This window comes from Phytophthora cinnamomi (assembly GCF_018691715.1).
Source record: "Phytophthora cinnamomi strain GKB4 chromosome Unknown Contig51, whole genome shotgun sequence".
Taxonomy (NCBI): Eukaryota; Oomycota; class Peronosporomycetes; order Peronosporales; family Peronosporaceae; genus Phytophthora; species Phytophthora cinnamomi.
This window is the reverse complement of record NW_027150984.1, coordinates 614,392-638,401: the sequence shown is the minus strand read 5'-3', so window position 1 is coordinate 638,401 and position 24,010 is coordinate 614,392. Positions and strand designations below refer to the sequence as shown.

General features: G+C 53.0%; 2 protein-coding genes across 2 annotated transcripts; one reads left to right on the top strand and one right to left on the bottom strand.

Moving 5' to 3' along the window:
• Nucleotides 1-14,257: 14,257 nt before the first annotated feature.
• IUM83_19466 (uncharacterized protein) lies at nt 14,258-17,506 on the top strand (the record flags this gene model as incomplete). The annotated part of the gene is made up of 4 exons (XM_067944517.1): nt 14,258-14,962; nt 15,615-15,662; nt 15,746-16,023; nt 16,642-17,506. The coding sequence occupies 4 exons, from the start codon at nt 14,258-14,260 to the stop codon at nt 17,504-17,506; spliced, it is 1,896 nt and encodes a 631-aa protein (XP_067789578.1).
• Nucleotides 17,507-22,979: 5,473 nt separating this feature from the next.
• Nucleotides 22,980-23,441, bottom strand: IUM83_19465 (Mediator of RNA polymerase II transcription subunit 10; the record flags this gene model as incomplete). Its single annotated transcript, XM_067944516.1, has 1 exon — nt 22,980-23,441. One exon carries the CDS (start codon nt 23,439-23,441, stop codon nt 22,980-22,982), a length of 462 nt encoding a protein of 153 aa, XP_067789581.1.
• Nucleotides 23,442-24,010: the final 569 nt, after the last annotated feature.

Sequence of the window (24,010 nt, the reverse complement as noted above, 5' to 3'; positions counted from 1 at the left end):
CGCTTACGCGATTGGTGACGTAGGTCTCTGGATGGAGCAGAACAGCGATGAGAACTCTTCGGGGTTCGTGGCCTTCCCACCTTGATAGTGGAAGGAGGCTCTGGCAGAGCGAGTCGGTGATAGGAGACACCGGTTGGATAGGGCATAAACGTCGTTAGCCAAAGAAGTGATGTGATAGGGGTAGAGATAAAAATATTTTTTAAACACAATTTACATGTACATGTATTATAGTGTCCTGTATCACATAGTACGATGTAGCCGTATTTGTTGCAATTGAGTAGAGGAGACTTTGGAGACCCCCAGGAGGACTCATCAGGGATAGACGACCTCAGAACACGCCATGTGCATGAACATGTGTTACTTCAGATGCCGGCAGCGCCTGCCGCAGGAAGCTGGCAGCTGGAAGCAGCGTGACTAAACATCCAGCCAGACTGGCGCTAGTTTACTCACGCACACGCTGCAACCACACGATGAGGATCACGATCAAGCTGTGTCACCTTGAGCAAAACTGGTCATCAAGGCATCACGGCCCATTCACACCTCACACGTGATACCTGTCACTCCGATATTAGCCGAGAATGAGCGACGCCGTCTTCAGCTCCGAGGGCCCACTACTCACGCTGCAAGAAAAAGATTTCCTCATGCCCTCCGACTCGACTTATCCGTGGTGGGAGCCGTCTCCCACCTCATTTTCGGGCCCCCAAGAAGTCCAAGGCCCATCTAAGCCACTGGGAGAAACTCTCGTGCTCGAAGAAGACGACAAAACGCGCTTTTGGTCGCCCTAGACGGCTATGGCGAGTCGATTGACCCGATGTTCTGCCGCCGTGCGTGCGGGCAGAGTGCCAGAAGTGGATTCCACCCAAGTGCGTAACGAAGTGCGTCGGCGATCAAGTGGGTGCGCACCCAGGTTGTCGGCCGTAGAAAGATAGCCCGTAGCTATCCAGGAAGAATAGGGTGAAGAGCCTGCTCTTAGAGCAGCTCTAGAAAAGTAAAAAGCGTAAGAGAAACAAAGAGAGTTGGAAACTGGCAAGCTGCTGAGCAAGCAACTTCCAGGGATATTCGCTGTGAGGGCGAAGTCAGATCAAAGTTAACTTTAGTTCAGCGAGTTCGACTACAGCTGTTCTTACACGGACACTCCGAGTCCTGGGCGATCACCGCGCGCGCCAACCGCGGCGGAAGATCAAGGCATGGAGGAAGAGATCCAAGAATCGGCATCGGCATGGGAGACGGACTCTCCCCGCTCGGCGCGCGCGCCGCGTGCGTCGGTCAAGGCGCAGTCACGACTGGGACGCGGACCGTTCCGGTCGCGGTCGCCAACAAGAAGAGCCGATACTGTGGCAGCCATACGAGGGTTGCGCGGTGCGCCACTGATTGGCGCCAGAGGTACATCTGCGCAAGGGTACCGAGACCCATTCCGCTCGCCTTCGCCCCGACGTGGAAGACCACTGGAGCAAAGCCAGCCAGAGCAGGAACTGGCTGGGGAGAGAAGTGACACTCCCGCTGGGGGTGGTGGAGGTGCGCCTAGCGCGCCACCTGATGGACCCGGAGGGCCTGGAGGCCCTGGCGGTGGTGGTGGAAGTCCGCCCCCCGCTCCTGATCCAGCTGGCCCGGGTGGGCACTCGCCCGAGGACGAGGAGATGCCGGACGTCAGCGAGCAAGGCCGCGTGGCAAACGCCCCGGCCTTACCAAGGGCACCCCAGTACAAGGGACGCACCATGGCTGAGCGAAGGGACTTCATGCGCGCGTACCAGTCGTACTACTTCGCGCTCAGCGCGTACGAGACCGCGTTCAATCGTCCGTATGTGCTGCCGGTGAAGCACTGCGTCGAGGCGCGTACTTTGCGCAGGATCTGCTACTACGAACTGGAAATCCCTGTTGAGAGTGTGACGGAGGAGATGCTGGTGAAATACTTCCTCGATGCTCGCGTACCTGAGAGCGACGACGACTACGCGGCCGTTGACCGGGATATGAAGAATTTGAAGATGGACACATCATTCCCAGACGCTGCGTCACGCGTGGAGAAACTCATCGACGACATGGAGATCGTGCTGATTAAACACAACATGGACGTGGTGATCCGTGTCCAAGAGCCGAAGAAGCTGGTATCCTATCTCGTCGCGGCGTTGGCGCCGCCTGCATTCAAGCAGGCAGTGCAGCGAAAATTATCGCAGGGGCAGTACAAGGCGTACAAGAAGGACGTCGTTCGTTTTTCGAAATGGATACGCGAGCTGCTACGTGGCTTCATCGTCTGGGGAGAGCAATCCGGAGAAGCTGCGGCCAGCGCAGCAAAGGCGAAGGAACAGCAAAAGAATGGGAGCCAGTCCTCCGCGGGTGCTGGTACTGCAAAGGGGTCTCGCAATGATCGTGGTCAGCAGAAGCCGCAACAACCAAAACCGCCGAGAGAGAAGCCGCAAGGTTCGACAGGTGGGTCTGCGCCAACCAAGGGATTCCATGCAACGGTACATCCATGTTTGAAATGCCACTCGCAAGACCATCGGGTAAAGGAGTGCCCGATGGCCTCAGAAAGCGAGGCTAAGGAGCTGATTTCCTCATGGCGCGCTCAGCAACTGGAAATCCGTGAGAAGTCCATGAAGATGAAGAAGATTAGCGTAATCCCTCCGGAGGAAGGGAAACTTGCGGAAGAAAGAGCGCACAAGGCGCTTGTGAACGTAGGTGATGATGGCTGCGTGCCAGCCACAGTGGATGCGATATCGGTTCTGGCGGCGCTGGTTGACTCTGGAGCTGACGATTCAGTTGTGAGTCTTGGCGTTATCCGCGAGCTGGAGAACTCAGGGCAGTTTGTCCAGTTGGCGAGAGCAGAAGGAGAGCTATTGCCTTTTGGAGACAGAACACTGTCTGTGAGCCGGCGTGCTTTGTTTAATGAGGTGCTGTTGGAAACTTCTGCGGGCCCGCTGCGGTTGAGAAATTTGCAGTGTTGGGTGTTCGAAGAAGATGAGACGAAGTCACTTGCCATCGGCCGACCAGTGATGCAGAAGCTGGGCTATACGACAGACGGTTTCCTCGTCAAGGCATTGAGGACGAGATCCGAATGGGATTTAGCCTCGGCTGACCAGGATGTGGGCACATCAAGTACAACTACCGCAGCCAAAGCAGGCGGCAGTGATTCTGGTCGCGATGGTCTGCTGCACGAGAGAAAGCCTGAGCTGGTTCGTATGCAACAGCTTCGAGAGCTGGTCCGATTGGACCCCGGCCTGCAAGGCGACGGTATGGGGGCTGCTGAAGACGCGGATTTTAGGACGGCTACACCGATACTGTCTCGTGATAAGGCAAAGGCATCGGAGGAGGTGCATAAGGCGCTTCAAGCAGGGATCGAAGATGCTTACGGGCATGGGCTACCGCCGCCGGCGGCAAAAGAGCTGCGCCGTATCGTTTTCCAACACGAGGACGTGTTCCGACTGGAATTCGGTGGTGATCCCCCTCTGAAGGTGCCGCCGATGCAAGTGCGTTTAAAACCAGGTGCGCAACCGGTTAAGTGTCGAGCGAGACGCTATCCGCCTCTGCATCGCGAATTTCTGGAGCGTCATGTGGACGAGCTCGTCAAAGCTGGACTGCTCTATGAAAACCATCGCAGCCGCTGGGCATCGCCTGCTCTGGTAGTACCCAAGAAGGCTGGTGAGTTTCGCATGGTTGTGGACGATAAGGGCGTCAACAAGTGCACGGATCCAATGACGTGGCCAATGCCGAATATTGAGGTCGCTTTGAGCTCACTCGAAGGTTCCGAGTACTATTTCGTCCTGGATTGGTTTCGTGGATATTGGCAGTTGCTACTGGCGCTAGCCTGCCAAGAGATGTTCACTATTATGACACATAAGGGGATGTACACACCGACACGGGTGCCGATGGGTGCCACAGACTCTGTGGCGCATTGCCAAGGCGCCGTCGAGCAAGTTTTTGGTGATCTCATGTATCATGGTATACTGGATTGGTTAGATGACATTCTCGGGTATGAAGACTCCGTCAAAGGCCTGTTGTGCCTTTTGGAGAAGGTGCTCAAACGTTGTGCCGAGTTCGGTTTAAAACTACATCCGAAAAAGTGCCGTTTCTTCGCGCGAAAGGTGAAGTGGTGCGGTCGACTTATCAGTGGCGGTGGTATATCGCACTGCCCGGAGCGGGTAGCAGGTCTGGTTGAAATGCATATGCCTAAAACTGCTGCCGACCTACAGCAACTGCTCTGCGCTATCAACTGGATGCGCAGTAGTATACCAGGTTACGCGAGTTTAGCCGGAAAATTGTACGAGCTGTTGGACGTGGCAGCTAATTCTGTGCAGAGTCGAAAGAAGAAGATCCTGGCTCGCGTTTTGCTGAATGCGGTTGGATGGAGCGCTGTTCATGTCGACGCCGTGGCTGCACTGAAACGTGCGCTGATAGCGATGGTGCCATTGGCACATCCCAAAGCTACCAGCCTACTCTGCTTGTATTCTGATGCAAGTGCAGAATTCTGGGGCTCTGTCGTGACGCAGATACCGAGTGAAGACGCTGGCAAGTCGCTGGAAGAGCAACGCCACGCACCACTCGCGTTCCTAAGCGGCAAGTTCGTTGGTGCGTCGTCACGCTGGCCGACCGTGGAAAAAGAGGCTTACGCGATTATCGAGTCGTGTAAGCGGCTCGAATACTTGCTGTTGAGACCCGAAGGGTTCACCATTTTCACGGACCACAGGAATTTGTTGTATATTTTCAATCCCGAAGTTTTCGACAGTGGTATTGCGCGTTATCAAGCTGATCGTTTGCAACGATGGGCTATTGCGTTATCCATGTTCCCCTACGCGATTGAGCACATTTCGGGAGAAGATAACGCGTGGGCCGATTTGCTGTCACGCTGGGGAGCGTCTGATGCTGCTGCAACACGTGGGGCTCGTTCAGTTCGCGTTGCAGTCATTGCTGTGGAAGAAAACTTTGCAATATCGCCACTCCAAGAGGCTGGCCAACTAAAATTGAGGTTCGGACGTCGGTAAAGGGGCATTTCGGTGGTGTGATTCCGGTGGAGGAGAACGCAGAAAACGCACCACCTGCGGGTGTGCATTGGGATTCCGCGGACGAGCTTTATCGCGATGAGCGTGACCGGATTTGGGTGCCTCCCGGAGCAACCAATCTGCAGACACGATTGTGTGTCGTTGCCCATGCGGGTGCTGCTGGTCACCGCGGCGTTGCAGCTACTCTCAAGCACTTAAACGATGTGTTCATTTGGGATGGGATGGACGAGTCTGTGCGCAACTTCGTCGACGGCTGTCTGCACTGCATGAGGGTGGATGGTACAAAGGTGCCCAGGCCGTTCGGCGAGGCAGTGCATGCAACGAAGCCGAACGAAGTGATCCATTTTGATTACTTGAGTATGCCTGCAAGCTCCAATGAAGTGTGCTATGTCCTCGTACTAAAGGACGATATGAGTGGATTTGTAGAGTTAGTGCCGTGTTGCGCTGCAACAAGCTCGGAGGTGTTTATCGCGTTGACCGATTGGTTTAAGCGCTATGGTGTGGTGAATCAGTGGGTCTCCGATCAAGGGAGCCACTTCAAGAACACGCTGATCGAGTTGCTGCGGCGAAAACTGGGAGCTCACCACCATTTCGTCACTGCCTACTCGCCTTGGGCGAATGGAACAGTGGAAGTGGTAAACAGACTGATCCTGCGGTGCATAAAAGCAATTCTAAGTGAGCAGCGGCTGGCAATCAGTCAGTGGCCGGAGGTTTTGCCGGTGGTCCAGATGGCATTAAACCATCTGCCGGCTGACAGACTTGGGGGAGTGGCACCAGTAACAGCATTCACTGCGCTGCCAGCTCAAACACCCGTTGGTGCTCTGATTCATCCGCGCACTCAAGAACTAGTGAGTCTCGACTGGGTCGCACAGAAGCAGAAGGACCATTTAGTCGAGATCCAGGAGGCACTGACCAACATGCACAAGAAACTGACTGAAACAAGTGAAAAGAAGCGCGAGCAAGCGCGTAAGCGCCAGGCGGCGCGATCGTGTGTTGTGCTCATTAAGTTTTCCCTCGGTGATTTCGTTCTCGTCGGGCAAGTGCTGTCTCGAGCTAATAAATTGGCGATCCAATGGAAAGGCCCACGACGCGTGGTGAAGATTCTCAATGACTACACTTTCGAAGTGCAAAACATGGTGGAGCCATTTGACATCCAGGTGGTACATGCTTCACGGATGAAGCTATATGCAGAAGCAGGACGTGAGGTGACTGAAGACCTGGTTCAGCACATCATACACGGTGAGGGCGGTCACCTGGTCGAACGCTTCATCGAGTGTCGATTTGGGCGCGAATTGCGTGCCTGGGAGATTAAAGTGAAGTGGTTTGGTCTAGATGAACTCGAGGCTTCATGGGAGCCTGCCCGTATCATGCTGGAAGACCAACCAGGGCTTGTGGAAAAGTTCATCGAGGAACACCAGACCGATACGCAGGTGCAGAAAATGGCGCAGGCGCTCGACATTCGTGGTGCGGAGCAAGTTGCTGGACGCCGTCGAGGTCGGGCGAGACGTCCGTAGTGCGGACGCGTTTTCATGATGGTGCTGCATTTTACGTCTGTTTTCCTCGCCCTTTTGGGGGGAAGTGTTCTGCCGCCGTGCGTGCGGGCAGAGTGCCAGAAGTGGATTGCACCCAAGTGCGTAACGAAGTGCGTCGGCGATCAAGTGGGTGCGCACCCAGGTTGTCGGCCGTAGAAAGATAGCCCGTAGCTATCCAGGAAGAATAGGGTGAAGAGCCTGCTCTTAGAGCAGCTCTAGAAAAGTAAAAAGCGTAAGAGAAACAAAGACAGTTGGAAACTGGCAAGCTGCTGAGCAAGCAACTTCCAGGGATATTCGCTGTGAGGGCGAAGTCAGATCACCCGAACTTTACCCTGCTACCGAATGTGGGGGATCAGCATCCTGTGGCGCGGGCTTTTGAAGTCGTACCCGCTGAGAAGGCCAGCCCAACCGACTCGGACGAAAGCAAGGCCCTCAAACTGATGATGCAACGGGCCAAAGCCACCAAGCGGCGCAATCGACACCGCCAGTGCGTGAAAGAAGAGTGGCAGTCGTTGAGGCTGCAGGAAACGCTCTTGAGTGCAGAGCTCGAAGGACTGAGGGTAAAAGCAACGACTTGGAGACGCAGATAAAGAAGGAAATGGTGTCGAAGGAACTCGCCGCGCGATCGCAAGCTGGAAAACAGCAGCGTCAGATTCGAATGGAAATGGAACGCCGTGCTGCTGTCATGCACACGCTCCAAGAAATACTCTATATGCAGCAGTTCCTCAACACCTCAGCACCGCAGGACTGGGTAGTTGACGATATCAAGCTGTACGAGATTTCAAGAGCGAATTGGCGGCACCTTATGCTCAGATCGATGCCATTTTTCACGAATGTGACTTTAATGGAAAGTTGGACGCTGTTACAAGCTTTTACGATCCCATTCTTCGGCGGGATGCTGCCCAGAACCCCACGTATTTCGAGGGTGCATCTGCCTTGACCATTCCCGGCAAGTACCCGAGCACAGCCAACGCTATGTTTGATGCCACGCGTCAATTGCATCGTCAGAATCCTCAACGGAGGCTCTACGAGACACACGAGAATCTTTCCAATACTATTGCCGTCAAGCTCGGCTCGGTCCACCATTGTGAGGAAGGACGAGTGGTCTCTTTGACGATGAGTGTCGTGAAACGCCGCTTTGTCGAATTGGATCGAACAATCTTTGTTTGGCGCTGCTTTGTCGAAGGCCAAGGCGAGTTTGCTGGTACATCTTTGGACGAGACGGGCTGGAGTGTGCTTCGACCGACGTCGTCAGACTCAACCGATGTTTGGACATGCGTGCGTTCGGTGCCCATCCACCGAAATAACCAAGCAGCAGTCACACCTATTGATGAGTTTTTCGCGAAAGCTGCGGTGCGATCCTCAAAGCCGGATTCACTAAAACTTGCGCAGCTTATGGCAGAATTGCTTATCGACAGCAAGCGAAATGATCGTTGTGCCACATCCTACCGAATTCAACCGTAGTAAAATAGACGTTGTGGGCTACAATTGAACGTGTTCATCCCAATTGCATTGTCAAACGTTTAAGCCTAATGTATCATCAAGCAGAAATTTCTCGATGGTGATGGTTTACGTGTTCGCGTAACCAGTTACACTGCACAGTTCCTCGAGTGATCGAATAACTTCACGCTCATCCTCTTTAATGGCGTCCTTCATCATGGACTCGAACGCTTTCACAGCTGGATCGTCGGCGTTAGATATAAGATAGCGCACCGGACTTTGTCGTGAGCAAATTTCCATCAACGCTCCACAGTTCAGGCAATCGGCATCGGAGTGAGGACGGAGGCTAATCCAAGCGGTCTCGTCCAAATCCATGCCGCTGAAGACTCCTTCCGCCTCGGAAAAAAATCTTCCACACAATCACCAAGTGCTTATCACTAATAAATCGTCGTGATACCGCGCGCTTCAATATCGACACGGATGACCCAGTGGTGAGGGCCTTTTTCAAGCGTAACTTAAAAGCCAGCGTGTTACTGCGTGGTACCCGGGTCGGAGACGTTTACGTACGTCTGGCGATCGTGTTGCCTCTGAGGCAGCTTCGCCGTCGTCCATGTATTCTTGCAAGCTTCCTCGAAGGTGAAAGACTGCAGAACCTTGTGTATGTATTGCGTGTACTCGACTTCACCGCTGGGATTGTGCTGACGGATAGAGCTGCTAGCGCCTACCGGCACTGATTCCATACCGCAGTCTTCGAAAACTTTGTCAACTCGAGCGTAGTTTTCGCCGACTACGTTGAGGTATGCCTCCACGAAAGCCGAGTCTGTTGACCTCAGTCGCACTGTTCCACCTCAGACCGTAGTCTTAGCTCGCGTTGCGCGCTCGCAAGGTCCTGCCAAAAGTTCTTTACAGCGCCAAGTCCGTCCTGGCGCTAGTCTAACAGCTGCTGCACTCTCGATGACACCTCCCTCTCCACTCGCTTGAGCTCTTCGCGCTCGTTCTTGACCTTGATGCGGTATCTGTTGCGGCGATCGTCTACAGTCCCCTCCTCTTGCTCGTTCCTCTTCTTGTTGTCCGCAGTTTCTTGCCGTCGCTCGTCTGGCTGTTAGGCTCAGCATCTTCAGACGAAGAGTACTTGGTAGTCAGTGCCCCAGAAGCCACCAGTGGCGCATATTCATTCTCTCCTTCTGCCTTGCGTGGCGTGGTCACTAGTTGAAGGCTTTCCGGGTCCAGGAAAGCCGCCACCTCGTCCAGGAAGCGCAAGTTCATGCTGTTTCATCGGAGTCTTACGCAGCTGACAAACCGAAAAAAGGGCCTTCTCCTCAGGATGACTCCATCCTCCCTGGTCTCTGCGGAGGCCAATCGGTTGTCGTTGGCGTTAGCAAATGGTTCGGAGAACCGGCTTCACTTTAATCTGGCAAGGGTTCAAGAATCCTATGCCTTATCCTGAGTGGAAATATACGATTCTTAAGTAAGATCTAGCTGACCCGTATACCCACAATTTTAATTAAGAAAACAGTGGTGGCTCCACTTAACGTATATAATGACGGCGTTTGTGATACGCGCTACGTCACGCTATCTGATTGGTAGATAGTAACTACAAATATACGGAGTACCCTATCCTGCTATTATTCTCGGAACCGGCAAAGCCGATTGTATATCGTATCACACGACAGTTCCTCTGCTCTCTTCGGTCTCGTTGCAAATAGTTTCGACAGCATCGCTGCAAACACGACGTCAAAAACTGTGTCAGCCATCGGGATATGTAGAGCAGAAATACTGGTAATTCCCGAAGGTAGTACGTTAACTTCTGCAGCGAGTTGCTCCATGTGCGCCATCACTTTACTAACTCTTGAATGCCTCATTCGATGCGCTGGCATAATGTCGTGCTGCTTGTTTAATAGTCTGTATGGACGAATCTGGGTATCTTTATCGCCGAAAAACCAAAGATTCCACACCGTTTTTACGTTTGCGCTCACTGGAAATTCCCATTCTTTTACTACAGCATGACAAATTTTTCCATCCTCCCACGACCAAGCTCGCCAATCTGTTTGATATTCATCTGGTGCGCTGGATGGGGTACTGCAATTCTCTTGCTGAACCATACGAAACTCAGCAATAATGGAGGCTCGAAGTTCGTTGATTCTTTGATCGAGATCGCTCAATGGAACAAGTGCCACCCCATCAATAACAAAGTGCTGCCGCAGTGCTACGCAAACCTTCTCGGCTACTTCATCCGGCAACTTCTCTAACTTTACATTCTTGAGGTCATCAATCTCGGAGTGCAGGCTCGCAACTTCGTCTCGCAAATCGTTTACTTGCTTAGCAACAGCAAGGTGTCGGGATTCCAGTCGCCTTCAGCCCACATACTGGTGGTGTACAAATCGCTAAAATAACAGCACCACGCTGTTGACCAACCAGTCGGTTTGCTGAAAACACGCGTGCAGTAAAAATGGGGTGTTGAGATCACAGTGTGTCACGAAGATACGGCTCGTGGTGAATAATTGATGCAAGAAAAAAATTGGAAAACAGACTGAACACCGCGTGGATAGTTGGAATAGCCGCTCACAATTTCTTTCCAGTACTCAATTGACACCTTGGCTAGCAACTCACGATGGAAATGAGGAGGTAGAACACCAAGCCGCTCTGACTTAAACGGCAGTCCTGATATCATTCTCCCACAGAGTTGGTCTACACCCTCTCCAAAGTGAATGTAACTGTCTTTCAGCTTTCCAAGGCTCTGACCCATGCGTAGGTATACCGACACGGGTGTGGGGTCGTTCACTTGCCCCAGCGCATATGAACTGCTGCTGTTTTTGCGTAGGCTGTGGGTGCCAATGTCCTCTGGAATACAACCAAGTACGCGCAACTCCTCCTCATCGAAAGACTTAATGACACGACCCAACAAACGCCCAAATCGGTATTTGCTGTCGCTAAAGAGTTGCTGTTTTCCACCAATACCACGTTCGGGACAGCAAAATAGATGCACAGCTAGTGCAAGTATCGGACACTTAAATGGATCAAATGGGTTTGCATGTATATGCTTGCCGTATTTTCCGCACCCGTTTGGTCCCCTTTGTGCCCTTGCTCTTCAATAATAATACTGTCTTGCTCTTCAATAATAAGGCTGTCTTTGCTCCACTCCATGTGCTGTAGCATGATCTCGTCGACTGAGTCCGCTCTACTCATCAAATTCCACATGAGAACGAAACACCTCCATCCAAACGACATTGTATACCATGTTTGGCCTTTCGTCACAGGTTTGAGGGCCATAAGCTTTGACGCCACGGGATCGAATCCGTTTGACTTTAGTTGAAGCTTCCCTCGTTGATTTTCATTAAACCGTGTTGTTTTAGACTATTGATCGTCTTCTCATAGCCCTCTAGAACTCGCCGCAACTCTGTGTCAAGTCGAGGTTCCAGCTCGAGGAAATTGGCGCGGTAGACATCAACGAGAGCGCTACGGTAACCCCAGATACATGGAGCCGAAAGCGGAACGCTTGACGTAGTCTGTGCAGACACACTATCACGGTCGCAGACTCACAAAGATGACAAAAAAAGGCTAGAATGGCATCTGTTGGGAGGGGAACGCGCATGTGACTCGTGGTGTCGTCGATCGTTTTCGGATAGTGAGCTATCAGCCATGCGGTCATTGGCTTCGCCTTGGACAGATAAGTGCGCTTGGTACTTATCTTCGTTCGTTTAGCCTGGAGCGATCGCGCTACAGCTGCATGATCCCCCGTATCTCTCTTTTCTCCTGCCGGCATTTTTTGCTTTGGCCGTCGTGAAAGGTCGCCCATAAAATGTGATTCGCTCTGTCTCACAAACGCCGTAAATCTGGCACATTAAGTTCGCACCATAATGAACCCAAGCATATTCTCCTAGATTATCACAGCATTCAAGGCAACTATGATGATTCTCTATCACAGCTGACTAACAAAGGATCACAACCATATCACAAATGCAGGAGATGTATATTGCACCATCTCAACATGCCCTCTGTACACTACTATAACGGACAGCCACGCGACGGTTATGGTCTACCAAATAGTATACTCATTCCAAATAGAATACCCTAGGCTATCTTGAAGGTCTTCAATTTCGTATTATACCGTTCTGAATAGTATACCGTTCTAAACCTGTACTATTGTATCGAATTGTCCAGAATGCCCAGCGAAACCAACCATACCTCCAACCAACAACTCTTCCAACCTCCAGGTTCTCACTTTGCAAACCTCTGGGTGCCCTTCAAGTGACCACCGTCCTCTCAACCCCTCCGTACCAACCTCGTTCTCCATCGTCCCCAAGCGAACCTCCAACACCGATCTCGAAAAGAGAGTATTGGGTTGAAGAGCTGGATGTGGTGTCCCAACGCGTGCCGTTAAACACTTTCAAGGGGAGCTAGGCTACAAGGTCTCTGATACCCACATTCGCTACCGGATTAAAGACAAGGGCACTATCGTTAATGCTCCTGCTCTGCAGTATCACGTTCCTGGTTTCTGGTACTCATCCACGACTCGGTGAGCTGGTGTTGGGGTCGATTGATTTGGCCTTAATGTAACAAGGACCTACTTGGCGGTTCCGGTTCATCCCCTGAGGGCCGTCTGTGTGATCGCTGTGGGGTCTGAACCCGACCTGTGTGCATGGCCATGTGCCTGCTACACCACTCCATCAATGTGTCGTTTGCCACCTAAATTATTACCTGTCCTATAATACCCTGCCGAATTGTATACCGTGGTGCATGTTGACGGTGCGCTAATGGAATAACATACCGTATACTATTCGGTAGACCCTGTTAGTCCCGCAAGCTTTTCCCCTGGTCAAATAAGTCTCCGTGAGTCTTGTGGTCATGCCCCTGCCACGGCCACAAGAACTACCACCCCATCAGAAGCGCCGCTCGAGGAAACGACAATTTATAGTGTATTAATTGGGATTCACATTCAGTGCAGCCATTCAACATCGAGGACACTGATCGAAATACGTTGGGAAGTGTCTACGCTGTATCACAGGCAATACGATCGCCAGTACAAGGATGTATCCGACCCGGAAAACCCCATCGCGGTCGAGTATCGTCTGAAAAAGATACCGGGTTGTAATTTTGAGGCGCGTTGCCCTAGACGGCACAGTAAAGGCGACGGTGAGGAATTGAGACCAGGTCCCACATCGTATGACACACCTTCTCGAAGATGTAGACCTTCTTCGATGCTCAAAGTAATGCAGCTCACCGTTTTCCTTGTGTCCCGGTAAGACGAACCGACGACTCCAATCGGCCAGGAATCAATATCGCAATCACAGACAGCTTCGTCTGCTCGGGCGTAGCTTGCGCTCGCGTCTGCGAGATACGCAGCGTATAGTGCCGGGAACGGGTGGCTTTAGGCGAATCTACCGCTAGTCATCGAAACGAAGATACCCATGATGAGAGCTCGTCTCGTTAGCTAACGCTGAAATCAGAGTCTGAGGAGTTTCGCGCATCGTTACGCCGAGGCTCTCGATATACGGGACTAAGCGCTCACTATGGTCACGAGTACCTTTTTCTCCGTTGCTGATCACAGTCGTCTTTGGAGTAGTTTAATGGCAAGGTCTTTCCGGAACGACTTGGCCCGCGCACGGATCTAGTCTCCGAACCGCACCTCAGTATCGTCTGTAACTGGGACGAAAGCGCGGTCAGTCGCGAGCAGCTCGTTTTGGATGCGCTGGCGATACTTCTGGCGTCGAAGATCACTCTCGTGACGCGTTTTGGTCAATGGCCTGTCTGATATGTTTTTTCGTAGTATATATTGTAGTCACGGCCAGACATACTGTTGCTGCAGCTTGATTGACTTTGGGTGTCCACGTCTTCTGACGCAGGGGGCTGCGATCGCCGATCGGAATGGAGGAATTGTCTCCCTGCCCAACAGCGGTTGGTCTCCTTCGAGAAGCTGGCACGATTCCTTGCGCGAAAGACGTTCCGATTCCAAGAAGGCTGACGATACATTGAGGAACTGTGGTGACACGCCGCGGCCCGTACAGTACTTCCATGATGGAAGTAGACGGAAGTTGCATCTGCGAGGCTTACATCATCTATGGTGGCGAGTACCAGACCAAGACGCACGAGGGTGTTCTTAACGAATTAGTACATGTGTTGGAGAAAGTCACGTAATAAGGGCTAGGACGACTCGTGTAATTCAGTACACGTGCCGTATTAGCCGTATTACGCGACATTGTCCAATATACTGCAACGGCATCGTTGTTGTGACTAGGGATCACGCGCTCATAAGCTTATCATTATGCTCACAATTCAATATCTCCGGTCAAGAAAATGGAAACCCTGTCACATTGGGAAGTTCCCAGTGTGCTGTTGTCTTCAGACGGCTGCAACCTGTTGGCCTTCGAGGACGTAGGCGACGAACTCTTGCTCCGAGATGCTGAAGAGCTACTCGCGCCGTTCGCCAAGAAGAAGCTGCCACTATCCGGAACGGAACGATACGAGCGCTACTGCAAACGGCAGAAATCAGAGCGTGAACGACTGAAAGAAGAAGTAGTGGTTCTGACTAAGCGACTGGAAGCTCAGATGAAGCAACAGGGCCCCAACGAGCTGCTGGCCTTGTCTCTCAGGCAATCAGTCTCAACGTGGAGAATCATTGCTATGAAGGAGAAGCGAAATCGTCTTGTTGCTGAAGCGTGGCAAAACCAATTCCGAGGCGCGGTAGCGGACCAGGCGGCGCTGATTATCGATCTTCAAGACATGATCTCGAGACGGATGCGTTGGGGGAAGCGAGATAACGTTGAAAAGTTACTATCGCTGACGCAGACGGAGGCGCTGTTTTACTCCGGCAACGCGATGCTGATCGAGGCTTGCTTGGGAGAGCTGACAAACGTCTATCGAGAAACGGATCGAGTCTTCCATTCCTGTGCGTCAAGCGTAGCTCCACTGGGCGGGTTCAACACCGTGATGAAGGACAATGGAGACGTCGAGTTCTTCGAGATCGCTGATGTGAAGCATCTGCCCTGTGACTACCAAAGTGTCCGTGAAATTGCCTGGGAGGTGATATCGCTGCCTCATCGTCAAACGGAGCGACGGCTTCATAACGCGCCCGCAAGCTGCGAAAACGCATTTGCGGTCCAGTTTTGCGTCATTTGTCCCCGACAGCTCGGAGAAGACGTGGCTGTAACAACACACTTTGTTGCGAGACGATACACTGAGCAAACCCGCACGGTAATGGTGTGGTGTGGCCTCATGGAGGGTGAGGGGGAATTCGCAGGTCTCCGCATGGAGGAAACGGGGTGGTGTATCGGGTTGGTAGAAAAAGTATCCAATAGGAGACACATATAGGAATGACTCACCTTTACGCTAGGTATAGTGAACCAAGCTAAAATACATACGGCAGATGTAGGGTGGCTGTGGAAGCTTCTAGAAGCTTCCATCCGTCTGAACTGCGGGGGCGGTACCCTTCGTTTCGCACGCCCTCCCCCAAGACGAGCTTACTTCCTGTTAAACTGGTAGCACTTGTTTGTCCCAGCAACCTGACCACAAGGAGCCCATGCCGACGAACGCCCCGCTACTGGCCGAGATCGACTGGCTGAATCAAGCGATGGCAGAGCGCAGGCGAGTGTCGAGTAATCTGCCCAAGTTCATCGGCTAGAGGGGAGAGGGCGTTCGCGAATGGCTGTTCCAGATCGAGAACGCCTGCCGCATCAACGGCATCCAGATCGACGACGCAAGCGTGCGTCTGCCAGGATTCACTGGGTCGGCTATGGAGAAGCCGGCGTCCGGGTGGTTCCTGCACTGGTGTACGACGACGAGAAGCGAGGAGCACACGTGGGGGATTTCCGTGAGCATGTGCTTCAACACTTCGAAGCGTCGAACTACCAGTCCGTCTTCCGTGAGAAGCTTCAGCGCCTCAAGCAGACGGCGGAAATCGAGACCTACAACGGCGAGTACTCTGCTCTCATCTTTCGAGTGGAAGGCATGACCGTACTCGACCAAGTCCTGTGCTACGCGAACGGTCTCAAGCCTCGTACTCGTAGCTACGTTAAGCTCGAGAACCCTGAGACTCTGAGTGAAGCTATGGACCTGGCTGTCAAGTACGTAGTTACGCACTCCGTCGAAGACGTGCTCGACCGACATCGCGTCAAGACAGGCGGAAGATCTCACCCGATCAAGCTCCCAAAGGCGACAAGCCATTTAAGTGGAAACCCTTCCGTAACCAAGGGCACTTCAAACCGAGATCTGATCCCAAGTACACCGAAGGTCGTACCTGGTTTCATTGCAAGAAACCTGCTACATCAAAACCAACTGTTTCATCTGGAAGAAGGAGCAAGAAAAGCAGGGAAATGGGTAACCACGTTAGTGAATGAGGGTCCTGGCGTGGCGGAAAGCGCAACCGGAACACTTAAGTTTGAGAATATCAGCCTTAACGTTCTGAGTGAAAACCCTCTGGTGTAAAAGTCACGACTGCAGTTCTCAGTAACTGGAAAGATTAGCGCTGGTGACAAGTGGCTCATCACACGAAGCATGTTATTGGATTGTGGAGCTACCACATTCTATGTGTCGAAACGTTGGGTCGAGGCACACCAGCTTCGGACAACGATATTCTGTGACAAGAGCATTCGTGTCAAGTTGGGAGACAATCAAATCGTCGAGACAGAGCTGGAAGTTCTGCCGATGGAGATTCTTGCTTCTGAACTGGACGACGCCTACAGAAGTGTCGCCGTAGTCTACCAGATCCTAGATGAATTCGACCGCATCCTTGGAATGCTATTCTTCGAGGACATGCAACCGCAGATCGACTGGAGAAGTCGACGAATCGAAGGAAAGAGAACGAAGACTCTGCACTGGAAGCGAACAGGGGAGACCTGTAAGCCGATCGAGGAAGGCGGACCGGTGATTGCCTCCGGGCTTCGGAGATATGTCGAGGCGAAAGGCCTATCGGCGAAAAGACCCGATTCCTGTCGAGGTGCCGCGCTGGAAACGGATGTGAAGCTTACGGTTGAAGCTGTTGGCGACGCAGTGCAGAAGGAGAAGACCCCAAGTGTTGTCCGCGGGCAACAAGTGGATGCGCAGGCTGGCAAGGGTTCAGCTGGACTAGATGATGTTGCGACGTCGAAGCGCGCGAGTACGACACGAGCTGCTGACGAAAGCAGCGGTACCAGGGGCAAGGATACCGTCGTGGAGAAAATGTTCACGATGGGTATTGTTGACGAAAGTGGTGTGCAGACCAAATTCATCACGCGCAAGAAATTACGGAAGTTCCTGCGAATCAAGACCAAGAAGATCGACGAGCCTGACTTCATGTTGGTGCTGTTGAACGAGACGATCAAGCAAGTCGCACGTTCACTGCAACGGCGCGACGAACCCGACAACGTTGGGAGTGCGAAAGCACAGCGCTATCTGGAAACAGACTGGGACACCTTCCGAGAGAATCCAGCTTTTGACCTTTTAACGGAGTATAAGGACAATGTGTTCCTTCCCGAGCTGCCTGAAGGTTTACCAGAGAAGCGCGAACACGAACACCGCATCGATGTGAAGGATCCGAATCTGGCCATGTACCGGCATCAGTGGCGATAGCCACCGGAGCAGCAACGCGAGATCGTGAAATGGGTTGAAGATATGGTGCAGAAGAAGCTCACACGACCGAGCATTAGTCCTCACGCTGCTCCAACATTTTGTGTCCGGAAACCTGTCGGTTGGTGTATCGTACACGACTGCCGATACTTGAACCCGAACACAGTACACCAAGGTATTCCGATGACCAGGAAGGAGGACATATTGGACGCCATGTCCGGAGCGTACTGGTTCTCCACGATGGCCCTGATGTCCGCATACTACCAAGTGCGTATGCGAGAGGAAGACATCAAGTTTACTGCATTCTAAGCGCCAAACGGACTCTGGGAGTAGCTCGTTCTTCCAATGGTAGTCTGCAACGCGCCAGCAACGCTGCACCGATTGACATCGAAGCTGTTTCGAGAAATGAAGAACAGGAAGTCATTCGACGACGACATTTACATCTTCACCAAGTCACCGAACGTCGAGGGCCATCTAGACGCACTGCGTGAAACGCTGGACATCTTTCGCGCCAACAAGTCGTATGTCAAGTTGCCCACGTGTGTCGTCTGCGCCGACGAGATACCGTGTCTCGGAGATTTCGTAGGGCGAAATGGAGTCCGAATGGATCCAGACAAGGTGCAGACCATCAAGGACTGGCCTGTACCGCGGACGCAAGAGGAGCTCCATAGCTTTCTCGGTTTGACTGGCTACGTTCAGCGATTCTGTCCGGAGTATGCATCACTGACAGCATCCATGTTCACACTCTTGAAGAAGAAGAATAAGCGGAATGCCAAGGTTAATTTCAGCGATGAGCAACTGAAGAACTTCAAGAAGATGAAGCGCCGACTCTGCTACCCACCAGTATTACACCTGCCGGACTTCAGCCAGCCCATGCATTTGCGTACCGATGCAAGCAAGTTCGCCGTTGGTGGAGTCCTGTTCCAAGTTGTGGACGGCGTTGAGCGTCCGATCGCGTATACTAGTCGCAAGATGAAGTCAGCGGAGCTCAACTACCCAACTTAGCAGCAGGAGCTGCTAGCAAACGTCAACGCGTTGGCAACATTCAGAATCTACTGCCTGGACAGGCCACGGATTGTTGAAACGGACCACAAAAGTCACGAAGGACTTTTGACGCAGAAGATGGCAAACCGAAGACTCGCGCGCTGGTATGATATCCTTGCGGAGTACCAGCTGACGTTTTCGTATATTCCCGGTGCGAAAAACGGTATGGCCGACACTTTGGACCGAAGGCCAGACTTGCAGCCAGTGACGAAATTCTTTCACGACTTGAGTGTTAGGAGTTTCGACGACACGTCCTTCAGCTTGGCAATCAGCGAGGTAACTGGTGACTCCGAGTTGGTTGCTCGAATCAAGAAATCGTACCAGAAGGACCGTGACGCGCAAGCAATTTTGACAGCGATCAAGCGACGCAAGTCCGATTCGAGACCGAAGCGCGAGCAACAGCAGCACAAGAAGTACCGATGCTACTCCGAAGCAAATGGTTTGCTCTGGTACCAGACACCTGTAGACGACGCTCCACGTATTGTCGTGCCCAACGATGTGAAGTTGCGTCAGACAATTATCAGCGAGTGTCATGACTCTAACTACGGCGGACATCCCGGTGCTGAGCGCACGTACTTGACGCTAGCACGCCATTGGTACTGGTCGAAGATGTTGAAGTCCATCCAGAGGTTTATCGCCGACTGTGAGCCTTGTCGGAGAAACAAGCCGCGGTTGACGAAGCCTCCTGGCTTGATCGAACCATTGGGCATCCCAGACGAACGTTGGAGGTCGATCTCCATGGACTTCATTACTGATCTTCCGCGAACGAAGCGGGACGTCGACTCCGTTTGGGTCGTCGTCGATCGGTTGACCAAGCGTTGCCATTTCGTGCCAACTACCAAGTAGGTGAACACTGAAGTTGTTGCTCGACTCTTCATCGACAATATCTGGAAGTTGCACGGCATGCCGACAAATATCGTCTCCGACCGCGACCGGAAGTTCGTGTCTGCTTTCTAGCAACATGTCTTGAAATCCATCGGGACGAAACTGAGCATGACCGTAGCGCACCGAGCGCAAGGCGACGGAGAGACGGAGCGAATGAACCGAACCTTGGAAGAGTATCTACGATGTTTCGTTGGCCCACTTCAAGATGATTGGGACGTCCAACTCGCCAATGCTGAGTTTGCAGTCAATTCTACAGTTGACTCCAGCACGAAGCTCGCACCGTTCGAAACTGATCTGGGCTACATCCCGCTGAACCCGCTTTAAATTGCATCTGGGAAACTCGCGGCTGTACCAAAAGTCGACGCGGAGCAGAGTTTCACGAGCGGCAATGGGTCTTCCTCTTACGCTGTCGTGAAGCGGTAGCTCAGGTCCAAGAACGAATGCGCGACGTCTGCGACCGAAACCGTGTTGAACAAGTCTATCTGTTTGACGACAAAGTTTACTTGAGCACGCAGAAACTGGATCCGAAGCACCCCGGCTTGCCAAACTCCACCAAGTTCGGACCGAAATGAATTGGCCCGTCGACAGTGGTGCAGAAGATCCACAACCACGCGTATGAACTCAACATCCAAGCTGGCAACAAGCCGCATCCCGTCTTCAATACTGCATCATTCAAACCGTACAAGGGGCCAACTCGCTTGTCAAGACCAAGCGAAGGTGTTATAGCCGACGGGAGCATTGGCCAGATCATGAGGGCTCAAAGGCCTACATGTAATCCCACACTACATCCCCTACCGTTACTGCTTTGTTGCTTCACGCGCTTCTCCCGCTTCCGTTGCGTCCTCGACTTGCGATTGCCGTGACGACCAGACTGCCGTTCCACCCGAGTCATTCATTTCACATGTTGAACCCACTGCTGGTTACGCAAAGGAAGAATGCTCACCGGCGGATCTTCCCACGTCCGGAGGCAAGAACTCGCTTTCCAGGATCACGATTCACCACGACGGAACAGTGTACGGTGGGCGGAGAAAGCCCACCCGACGTACACGCCACGCTTTCATGAAACGCCGTCGCCGGCTCAGGCAAAGCCGGGGACGACAAACCGGAGACAGGAATGGGGAGACCGCTGTCCCGCTCCAACTCGTCCCACACAAGCGCCATCGCATCGTCAACTTCAGCGTCGGCACCACTGGGACCATCTCCAGGATCCGCACCTTTAGCAGTCGGTGCAGCCGGCGAGGCGCGCATGGAGTCTGTAGGCGCTGCAGTCGAGGCAGCACCAGGCAGCACGACGGACGTGGAGGCAGAATTTGAAGTCGCAGGGGACGACGCGGGCAGCAGGGCCGAAACGACGCACGAAGCCGTCGCCGCGAGCGAGGCATCACGAACGGGAGCAGAGGGAGGCAAGTTAGCGCTGGAGAGACCGCTTAGCGACACAGCCACGAACCCAAGAGACCAATCCAAGCCTTCTACAACCAGGCCGAAGCGTGGGGGAAGCAAGACCGGATTAATCCATCGGGCAGCAACAGGACACGTCGCGACTCTCGCAGGTCTCGCTCGTTTTCGGGAATGACAAGTCTGAAGGGACGCGCAAGCCAGAGAAGGGGTGAGTGTATCGGATTGGTAGAAATAGTATCCAATAGGAGACACATATAGGAATGACTCACCTTTACGGTAGGTCTAGTGAAACCAAGTTAACATACATACGGTAGATGTAGGGCGGCTGTGGAAGCTTCTAGAAGCTTCCATGCGTCTGAACAGCGGGGACGGCACTCTTCGTTTCGCACGCCCTCCCCCAAGACGAGCTTACTTCCTGTTAAAGGTGGTGTGTGGTCTCTTCAGCGCTCAGAGAGGTGTTTGAGAGGCCCTTTGACGACGGTTCAGACGTACGCGCGTTTCGTGCCGCTGCATTTTAATGCCCCAAAGGCAACAGTGCACGATTTTTCTGAGCTTATCCTCCACAAGGTTAACACGACAGTTGCTGTAGTGATAGGTAAACTGTGAAACAGGACGCGGACGATGTCGTGGCTGTAGTGGAAGTTTGAAAGCGAGGATAGACTATTTTAATGAAGATGCTTTCCGCAGTGGTTATTGTTTGTGTGGGTCTAGCATGGTTCGACAACGCTATGGATATCAAGGTCAGAACTATTGCACTTCAACCTCTAGACCTACCGTCTCCTTACATTTCGCTTGAAGTGCCCAGTACTCCCTCGTGTGTAATTAACGCGCCATCGAGCACGTTGGCAACATCCTCCATACTCAGCCGTCGAAGTAACGCAGTGATCCAGTCGACATTGACTTCCACATAGCCGACGCGACTGCTAACCTCGTCAAATACAAAGCTCATCGAGCACTGGCATGTGATCCGCTGACCGAGAAGGCGCTTTGCCAGCGACACTTGAGCGTCGGTGTTACCGAGATCCTTGTCGAGGTGCAGCAACACCATGTGTAACGTGGCCGCGGATATTGTGACAGTGAACGTCACAGTAGCTGTGAGAGCCCCCAGAGTTGCTGCCTCCACCCGCTTAAGGTGTATCGCTGGGTACAAGAAGTACGTTGCGTATCGGCGTAGCTGCTGCATCAGGCCACCAACCTCGGACACACTCCCCATGGCGACGTCTGGAGAGAACTTCAGTTCCACCAGAAGTGACTTGATCACGGGCACCGAATCCGATAAAATCCCTGGATTTTGGAAGCTGTTCTGCACCGAGGAGAACACCTAGGCCACGAGGCACCACGGATTTTCGCTGCTGCTGTCGTAAGGTGGGCCTCCTTGCTGTACTTGCATGAGGCCATCAATTTCCTTTCGCAGGTCCGCGTTGGCCTTTTCCAGATTTAGTAGTTATTTTCGCTCCTGTGGCGGTAACGGCTCTGGTTAATGCGGCAACGCTCTCTACGCCGTGCTATCTTGGCGTTCTGCAAAATCCGATCTGTCCGTGCACGCGCTTTTCGGCCTTAGCGCTGCTGTGATGTTCGCGGAGTAGCATCGTTTGAAGGTCTCTCCTGGGACAGAGTGGAGTACATGTAGAACTGCTCGTCGCAGTAAGGCATGCCGACTTGAACGGGGTGGTGTACGATGCTGGAAAAATTTGTGGTGATACGTCTGAAGGAGAGCTTTGGAAAGTGATACTCAGCTCCAAACGACCCGGAAACATGGTTACCTCGTTTGAGAACGCTGGGTCAAATGTGTACACGATTGCGAACGCTCAACTAAGCGTAATCGCGTGTTGGGAATACCTATCGTCGCGATGTCCTCAGATACCCATGCCTACAGCATGCATCCACATTTAGGTGTGAGAAGTGACCCATGCTGAATTAGATGAGCACGGACTGCTTGAGTCGACATATTGTGTTCAGGTGTGATCCCTGCCTCTCACAAATTGTGGTGCAGTATTTTTACCAAACTCACGAAGTGGTTATTGTTCTAGGCTACACCAGCCAGTGCGCCAAAGTCGGGCGTGCATCCCTGCCGTGCTGCTGTCAGTTACAGAGAATGTAATCGCTAGGTCTCGTTTTGCAGCCCGGCCTGCAGCGCTAGCTTGAGCATCTAGAGTGTGTCGGCCTTGGCGTCGGCCTGCCCGCCCTCCTCCTGGCACTTTTCCAGCTGCGCCTTGGTGAAGAGCTCCCGGTTGGACCCGCTCTTCTCGTCCAGCGTCTTCAACCTGCAGCGGGATGTCGGCGTGGTAGTCGGCGGCCGCTGCCTTGAGCAGCTCCACGTAGCACGCGACCTTGTCGCTGAAGAAGCCCAGCTGGTCCGAGCGGAAGTCCGCTGCGCCGTCCGCGAGATGTCCAGCGTGCGCACCATGTCCACCAGCGTCTCCAGCAACTTGGGCGATAGGTGCCGCACCACGTCGTTGCGGTCGCGCCTGAGCCTTCGAAGTGGAAGATTCTCTTTGGAGTCGTATACGGGTCGGATCGTGTTAGAAGTCGTACACGAACGGGTCGTCTTCTTTAGAGATCGAGGTTCTGGTCGCCAAGGGTACGTGCAGTCCAGTGACTGCAACTTCATCTTATCGCGCTACTGAGGCAACAACTCGGCGCCGTGCCTTATGGCGCGCTATATTTCTATACACCTGGGCGGTAAAAGGCGCTCACCCGCCTCGCCACAGGTTATCAAGCCTCGCCGTGATTGTCGCCTGGTTAACCCGGCTTCCACCATGGCCTCGCTCAGTCCAATTCCTCGGTCGAGCGAGAGAACGCCTCAGACGAGCTCACCTCGGGTATCGACGACGGTTCCAGTACGGCCACCGAAGTTACAGAACTCACTGGTAAGTCCGCGGGTGATGGCTTAGTGCTCGGGACACCTTCCAAGAACCTTTGGAGAGAGAGTCTTTCTGATATGAATGGCCCGAGTCCTTCGACTTGCCGAACGCTACAATGCCTTCGGCCGAGCACTTCACATATACTTCTCCATCGATTGGCCTTAACACTCGGATTTCCAAGATTTGATGCCGGGGTGCCCGAGCTCCAGGGGCCGTCAATGCTGGCTCGTGAAAGTCGATCTCATCGTTCGAGGGTTCCTTCAGTGAGCGGCTCGACGACTTCTCGCGCGGCACGGAGGAGTCGGTCGCGCGGCGA